Raw genomic sequence first — 8,967 nt, 5'->3', positions numbered from 1 at the left:
GAGTGTATTTTAGAATTATTAAACAGAATAGAAATTTTGCCCATTTTGATGAAGCATTCATACTTACCAGTAATTAGTAGTTAACATTTATTTACGAATGTACTATGCTAGATTATGTACTAAGGTGTTTTACATGTGTTAACTAATAATGCTTTTAAGATACTTTCGTGTTGGTTATTACCTTTTTTTTTTTTTTGTAAGTGAAAAAAAGCTTGACCGCAGTATGTGGCTACTAGGAATTGAGTCAAGATTCAAACCCTTGCATTGGGCTCCAGAGTCAGGATTCTGAAAGAATTGTACAGTTCATCCTTCAGTAATGAATTATAGTAACATTGGTTGTATTATTTTCTGAAATTCCCCATCTCAGAATGTGAGTTTATACAAAGGTGTGGTAATGTTTGCAATAATAGAAATACATGAAAAATACTAGTTTTAGAACCTGATTTCTACTGAAAGATGAATATGAAGAGTTGGAGGGAGTGGAAAAGTATTGAAGTATACAGGTTCTCAGTGTTAAGTTGATGTTATCTTCTGAGGAAGAAAAAATCTTTGGGAGATTCAGGATTAGAATTTTGAGAAGTAATAACCTATTGAAACTTGATCATTCCATGGAGGAGAGAGAAAGAATTCAGAAGGTCTTGGTTCTAGTATAGATGCCTTTGTTAACATATTTTTGGCTGTAAGCTAAATTCTAGTCTTTTATCACAATGCATTGTGTTGTTTCTGTGCCACTGTCTGGCTGTAACTTTAAAAACTAATGAAACTGAAACCTTGGATCTAAGAATATGAGGATTAAGAGTACATTTACAACAAAAATTACAGTTAACTGCCGGCATACCTCTGAACGACACAGCTTAATGTTTCGGCTGCTCTCTTACCAAGTTCCAGATGACTTTATATCTAAAAGTAATGACTCATTTAACTCTTAGCTAGCTTTACCACAGCTTGTTTTATTTCTGATCACTCTTAGACTGTTAGATACAGGCCGTGGTAATCATCTAATGTACATAAAGTGGAAAGGACTAGCTCTGTGGCCTTGGGCTAGTTAATTTCTCGGTGTCTCAGTTTATCTCTAAAATGTGACTTTAATAGTACTACGGGGTATTTGTGAGAATTAAATGAGTAAATATACTTCAAGTGCTCAGAACAATACCTTATCTCTTGTGAGCACTTATAGAAACGTTATTATAACTGTTACAATCACTGCCATTTTTAGAGCTTGCTTGCTAGACAGTAGGCCTAACACTTTTTACCTATCTTGTGTTTCCCTCAAGGAAATCTATCATTAATTAAAATGAGAAATCAATTTCTTCAGTGCCCAAAGTCACACAGTTTCTTTTGAGATTTAAGTTCATGCTGCTACTCCAAAACCTGATTGCTTCTTCCTACGCATTCATGGAGTACTGTATAAATAACCACAACCAACCAAAATTAAAACCACAAACACCAGAGTTGAATGAATTAATGCTGTAAGGGAGCAAGAAATCATATGATTGCATAAGCGTGACTTGGAGTGACTTTTAAAATAGCTCATTTTGGGTGTGGAATCACATTCTTTATGATGTATTTGAATTTATGCTTTAAATAGTTCCAAATTCTTTATGGAATCATGTATACCTCTAATTAGTACTGTTCCCATTTGTTTTGTAAAGATAGACTGTACAGTTGTTAAGTATTTTTTCTTACGCTCTGTTAGTCTTAAGTCATGTAGAAGGGTACTTAGTTTTAAATGAGTATGTACAAAGTCACATTCTATGTTTGAAGAAAGGTACTCATATTCTCAGAATACTTGAAAACAATTCAGTGGCTTTTAGATAGTTAATACCAGTACTCCATAGTTTTTTTTTTTTTTTAAATATATGATCAGTTATTTAATTAGGTTCTTGGCAAAAAATTTAGAACACCAATTTGTGAGGATAAACTCCTTTTGTAAGGGCAGACACAGATTGCAGGTAGCCCTGGAGCTGAGGAACAGTCGATTTTTGGTAAAATGTGTGAGTCCACAGCTTTCTGATCAATCTTGTGCTGCTCTGAAATCTCATGTTTCTCCTCCTCCATGTCAAAGATCTCACCTTCCCAGTGTCTGGGCTTCCGCAGTTTCTTTTTCTTGAAGTAAGCATCGTTAAGGTGCTTTGGGATTTTTACTTTGCTAATAATTTTCGTAGTGGTGGCAATGACAAATTTCTGGTGTGTTCTACGCAGTGGAACTCGATTGAGAACCAGTGGTCCAGTTACAAGTAGTAAGCTACTGCTCAGCTGCTTCAAGAAAACCACTCTCTTGCCTCTGTGGCATCCAGTGAGGATGATCAGAATGGTCCCGGGAGTGATGCTAGCTCGCAGCTTTCTCACATGCTGACTGAAGGCTTTTTGCCGTGGCTCAACAGGCACATCTTCAGTAGGATAATACCTAGGCATTTTGTGCAGTTTAACCACCTGGGTACCACCATTCTTGTCTCCACCAACTGGTTTTGTGACAGTCGCAAGAACCTTCTTTTTCTTTTCGATCCTGGATTTAGTGGCCGAGTATTTCCTCTTGTACATGGCCTTCCTGGAATACATGGCAGACTGGGAGTATCTGCCGATGCCCTGGACTAGGACCGGGTTTTGGCTGCAGTGGGGCTTCCCCTTCTTGGGCTTTTTAGCCTTGGCGGTCACTCTTTTTAACCTTGCCACTGACATCAGCCTTCTTGGCTTTAGGTTTCGTCCTTAGTATCCTGCTTTGCAGCTTTTTCACCTGCCATCTTGTATAGTGGGAAAGCAGTATTCCATAGATTTTACAGTGCTATTTGCATTATACCTATTTTCTTATAAAGGAGTATCATTTTGCTCTCTCATTTTGGGGGAACAGATTTTAAGGGGTTAATAAGTTTAGGTAGATAACAGGTAATTAAAATACACACTGGGAACCCTTTAGTTTGTATTTTGGAATGTAATATTCATGTCATCTATGAAGTCAAATACTTCTCAGTTTTGCACATTGTTTTGCTAAATACAATAATTTGTAGTTTGGGGAACATCTTTATTTGAATGCAGATGATTAGAAATTAAGATTGGAATTTGATAGCTCTAATACTTCTGGAGGTGCAAATTGAAGTATTACCCTAGGTACCATGCCATTATGATTTGTCATCAAAACTCACTAGTCCAGAACATTAATGTGTACTATACATTGATTTAGATTTAAATCTCAGCAGTACTTTGAAATCTGCTTTTACATACAAGGCACAGAATTTATGCCACCTGTTTTATTTAGTGAGTGTTATCTGTAACATTATATTGAAATTTTTACAACTTAGGGTCACATTTTTATGACAGATATTTTCATAGGTGTAAAAAATTGATTATTTTACTTCATTGTATATAGTGTAATAATTGGACTTAGGTTGAGATAATAGTGAAAAGCATAACGTTTAGAATTCTGAGTATCTGCGGTAATGTAGCATTTGACATTCTTTTTTTTTTAAAGAATTATTTATTAAATTTATTTATTGTTATTCAGTTTGAGAGAGACAGGGAGACAGAGACAAAGGGATAATGAGAAAGAAGTCGCCAGGTTTGGTACTCGAACCACAGTCGGCCACATGGGAGTGCAGTGCCCCAGCCACCATGGCAGCTGCCAGCCTTGCATTTGACATTATTAAAACAATTATTTCGGCAACCCTCAGTGCTTGGGTTACTAAATAGTAGTAAGATAAAATTCTTCTCTTTGACAGCCGTATTTATTTTTCTTGAAAAGTTCTGGTCAGTTTACTGATTTCATTTTATTGTGTCTTAGCATTAACCAGTCTCAAATACCTAGTCCTCAGAAGATTAACACTATGACTTTATGATTGAAGAAGTAATCATCATCTTTATATGAATGACATTTTATTAATAATTATTTTTAACTTTATTTTTTTAACTTTTCTGTAGCATGATGACAGAGATGATGGTGTGGATTATTGGGCCAAAAGAGGAAGAGGTCGAGGTACTTTTCAACGAGGCAGAGGGCGCTTTAACTTCAAAAAATCAGGTAGCAGTCCAAAGTGGACTCATGACAAATACCAAGGGGATGGGATTGTTGAAGATGAAGAGGAGACCATGGATAATAATGAAGAAAAGAAAGACAGACGCAAAGAAGAAAAGGTAGAAATGTTAACTTGTAATTTATTTTCTTGTATCGCTTTAGTGGGTAAATTATTTAATTTTAGGGACAGTGATTATTATGGTTAATTATCTACACCTTTGTTAATGTTTTCTTTTCTTTTGTAGGAATAGAAAATTTGAAGTAAGATTGAAAAAGAGAGCAGAACTTGGCACCCACCATTTTTTACCTGATTTTTTTTTGTTTGTTTTCAAATAAGAATGTAAGCATTTTACTTAAATTTTACTGTTTGCTAGTAGTCTAGAAATTTTGTTTTAAGTCTTCAAATATCTTGAAAAATAGTAGATTGTATGTTGAAAATTGTACTGAAATAAAAGTAGAGAATTGTTACGTATCATATTTGTAACTATCACTTTTAAAAAGAACTTTTACTGTTTTTGTTACATGCATTGTAATTTTGCTTTGTCTATAAGATATGGTCAAGTACAGCTCTGTGAAAGTTCTGATTCTCTTCCCTCCCTGTTTGTTAATGTTTTATTCTGAAGTAAACGTTAGCTCTACATACAAATCTACATACAAATACAAATTGTTTATAGATGCCACACTAATTATTTTAACTATACAGCTGATTAACATCCTCTTTATTTTGAACACACTACTTCATAGGGTGACTAATTTTTGAAGTATACCACAAAATTAACTTTGGTAAATTAGTTTAACACTTAAGGAAATGTTTAAAGAGGCAGAACAGCCAATGCTAAAAAATTCAAGTGATTACAAGATTGAAAAACTTGAAAAAATGTTATTTTTACTGAAGGTGAGCAGTGTCCTAAGAAAACTGTTTTAAGGAGTCTTTTCTATTTGGGTTCAAAATTCAGTGTTCTCTTTCTGTTCTTATTTGATAGTTTGAGTCATGGTCTAGATATCAGCTATTAGAGAAGTGAAACTGGTTTGTAATAAAATGCCAATGAAAACCCCATCCCCACTGAACATCTTAGTATTGAGAAAACAAAAGAACAAACTTGTGATCTGATGTGGGTATGGTGGAGGATTTTCCTGCAGGATAATTTGTATATTAATACCTGTTTTTATATCATATTTATTTAAGGCTTTTGACAGCTGAAATATTAGTTTGTAGTGTAACCATAAACAAAAAGACACAAACACAGCATATTGTAATTTACTTTTTAATGTCAACAATAAAAAGTTTTGGCAGGAACCTGGTTTGCAGCATTGCTCTAATTTGGTTTTTATATTTTCCCCTAGTAAAATTTTTTTCTTTTTCTTTCCAAGGGTTCTTTCTGTTCTTCAGATAGATGATCTCTCAAGTGTGAATTAACCTTTTATGTTTTTGATGATGGCTTTTATATTAATGAAAATCTGAAATAGAACATTTCAGAGATAAGTTTATGAGCTTGTATAGAACTAGCCACAATTCCTTTGTTAATTCAGCAACCAAATTACTACAGTTCTATATGTTTGCATTTAGAGGAGATACTACTTAATGTAATGTAAATCATTAAAGATCTTATGTGTTTGGCTCTTTCATCCTCACTTTTGATGATTGATAATGCAGCTAGCACCTTGATTACAGCCAGGATCGCCAGGATCATTTGCTAAGAACTATTGGAAACAAAACAAAAGTATATCTATACTCACTTTGTGATGCTTTGGCCCTAGGATATCCTTAGTATTGCGTGGTTTACCCTGTTACTTTTGTGTGTCTGAAATTGTCAGAGGAAGTACAAAGCCAGTATTCATTGCATTAATCAGGACATAATACTTATATTCTGAATAATACTTATTACATGTTAAAACAACATGAGTTATTTGATCTGTAACACATAATTTTATTATCATATTTTATACAAATACAGCTTTTATTTTAACAATTGTCATTTGTTTAAATACTAAATATCTGCTTGATTGTAAATGTGCAGTTTTATTTCTCAACTGAAGACAGTATGAATGGATTTGTTGAGAGATTAGTGAGGGAATAAAGCTACATAATTCCTACCAGGTTATATTTTCAGTGCAAATACATTACTTTAATCTGTAGTTACTTTTATTTTCTTAAAATTAAGGAAGGAGCATCATATGAGAATAGTAGGATGGGGTAATTGTGAAATCTCTATAGAAGAATGTCATTGTGGATGTTCTCTTTTTCAGAACAAGCGTGTAAAAAAGTACCCTATGTGTATTTTTTTAGACCACAATTTAATTCCATACTTTATGACATACTATAAAAAGCTGAATAATTCCTCTCAGTAAGGATATTTGTTTGTAAGTTCCAGGAAATAACTCTCTTGATACCTGCATTAGTAGATGTCCTTTGATTCAGAGAAGTGAAATAAAAATGAACCGAAGGATGTTTCCAGAAAGGATTAAGAATGCTGTTTAAAAAGGCCATGACTCAGCTCTTAGGTATTGTAGGTGTTGTGTATACCTTTCAATGTCCTAGGAATTTTAAAAGCAAGATATGTTTTTCTAATTGCAGTCTACTTTAATTATTATTGTTCTCTTTGTCACAGTTAAAATCAGTGGGAGTTATAATTTGAGAAAAAAATACTACCCAATAAGAATGAATGTAGATGGCTAAACGATTCTTACTCAGTGTGCTGTATAATGAAACAGGGACCTTGTAAATTGTCATATGCCAATAAAATGTCATAAGTGGTAATTACTGCTGTTTGTTTACCTGATTTTGAGACTTACTACATTTTTTACACAACTGAGTTCTGTGGCCTTTTTCTGGATATTTTAGAATACCAAGTCATCTGTTAGGAAATTACTGGCGTGTGCAGGTATGGTTTGATAAATGCTTTTAAAAATCACTTAAAACTTCTCTTTACTGTCTGTCTGTCTATCCTAGGAAAATGGGAGATTTTACAGTTGATAAGCCATAATAAAAATATACAAGAATTCCTAGCCAGCAGGTGGTGTGGAGTTCAACGTGGTGGATCCCACATGGACAACTGTGTTTTTCAAGTCCCTGACCTGGTGGCCTGAGAATGATGCCAGGTGCATGCATGCCCAAAATCCTGAGAGGAGAATGGTGGAGAAGGGATTATGAAGTGGCCATCTCCCTGGGCGGGTAAACTCACTCACTCTAATGAGTGCATGTGCCCTACAGCAAAAACTAAAACAGAACAAACAAAACTCGATAATTCCAGATTACTGGTTTAGTCTTACTTTTGTCATGTTAATATGGGAATTTAGCCATAATGTGGAGATTACTTCCTTTCTGAGAATTTAGTAGTTAGTAACTAAAAGAGTTACCTTTTTAAGTTTTCATTGACTTTGATATCTAATTCTTACTGAGCTCTCCTTTTAAATGATTTGACATACAAAATTTGCCTTTCTGTCAACTGTAAAAACAAAACATTTTCATAGAAATGTGTGTGCCAACAAATGATATATTTAGACTTGGAAATTACCAATTATCTCTTAAAAACTTCTTAGAGAGGTAACTGTATAAAAGGATGTGTAAGATTGTTGTTAACTATGTAGAATGGCTTTTTTCCCCCCCTCCCCACAGTGTGTGTGTACGTGCTCACCAGAAAGGGACAGAGAGAGAAATAGAGAAATCATCTCCTGGGGAAATGGCTTTTTTGCAGTCCTTTTTCCATTCTCCTCAGCATGCATGTACATGTTTCTTTCAGGTCACCAGGTCCAGGACTTTAAGCACTCAGCCAGCCATGTGGGGTCCAGCAGTGCCTTAACCACAGTGCCACTGACTGGCCCCAAGAGAAATGACACTAACAGTTTAATTTGAATTTGTACTTCAAATTGGAAAATGGGATATAAGAATCAGGAAAGTCTTGATTAATTTGGCATGAATAATTGGTTGCTTATTTAAAACAAAAAATGCGTTCTTATGAAAACTAAAACATAATCCTTAGAATACTTTGTAGTTTTGAGAGTATTATTTTCACTAATGATAAAAAATGTACCCACAGGCTAGTAGTGTACCCCAATGAATTCTCAAAACTGACTTGACGAGATTTCTTCTAGGCACGGCTCCACAGTGAGATGATTTTACTGAGTGTGAAATCAACGGAGCAGATTAGAGAAATAGATGGAGGAGACGGCCTAGATCAAACTGGTGGAAGGGAACAGCCAAGACAGTCTCAGAAGGCAAGCCATGATATCTCTGAATGCTACTCACAAAAGGTAGCTCAAGTAAAAAGGTTTCCCAGACCCCTCATTCTCAGAGTTCAGGAAAATTAACAGAAAATACTGTCGAGTCACCTAAAAGATTGTTAAAATCTAGTGTTTGAGTAATCAAAGTGGACTTTTTGTGTGTGTGTGGGGGGGGAGAGGTTTTTTTCTATAGTGTGTGCGCTCACTGGAAAGACAGAAATCACCCCCAGGGTGTGGAAATAGCCACACCACAACCTATTCTCCCGAGGGGATTTTGGGTATGCACCCTGAGTTGCCAGTTCACGACTTCTTAACAGCAGTCAGCTACGCCGGGAGTCCAGCGACGTAACAGTTACGCCATTTGCTGATCCCACAAAATGGAGGATCTTTTCAGTTTTTTCCTTGAATTTAGAAAAATGTTGGCGAAGTATTCACAGATGTGGCATTTGACTCTGGGCCACCTTGCTATTTATTTTAGTGAGTTGCTAATAACAAATTCTTCAATCTGGGTATTTATAAGAATAGAGAGAGTTACCTAGCTCATAGTTTTGGAGGTCATCCACAGTCAAAAGAGGTGCATCTGCTGAGGGTTTTTGATGGTAGACAACAGGAAGTATCACATGGCTAGACCAAGGGCGGGATATATTTCTGTGTTGATCTCAGTTTCCTGTATTTATGTGGGGACTTAATCCTAATTATCTTCCAAAGGCTCCAGCCCTTAAATTTTACTAAAGGGTGTG

General features: G+C 35.2%; 1 protein-coding gene across 1 annotated transcript in view; it reads left to right on the top strand.

The window, feature by feature from the left end:
• BCLAF1 (BCL2 associated transcription factor 1) overlaps positions 1–6,764 on the top strand; it is a 42,127-nt gene extending 35,363 nt beyond the window's left edge. Inside the window, exons 13-14 of the mRNA XM_006144348.3 lie at positions 3,913–4,125; positions 4,252–6,764. Coding sequence (XP_006144410.1) covers positions 3,913–4,125; positions 4,252–4,257 — 219 coding nt within the window. The 3' untranslated portion in view covers positions 4,258–6,764. The remainder of the gene's footprint in view (positions 1–3,912; positions 4,126–4,251) is intronic.
• Positions 6,765–8,967: the final 2,203 nt, after the last annotated feature.

Source organism: Tupaia chinensis, unplaced genomic scaffold (genome assembly GCF_000334495.1).
Source record: "Tupaia chinensis unplaced genomic scaffold, TupChi_1.0 Scaffold000117_2, whole genome shotgun sequence".
Lineage (NCBI taxonomy): Eukaryota > Metazoa > Chordata > Mammalia > Scandentia > Tupaiidae > Tupaia > Tupaia belangeri.
The sequence above is the reverse complement of the archived record's forward strand: the minus strand, read 5'-3'. Positions and strand labels throughout refer to the sequence as shown.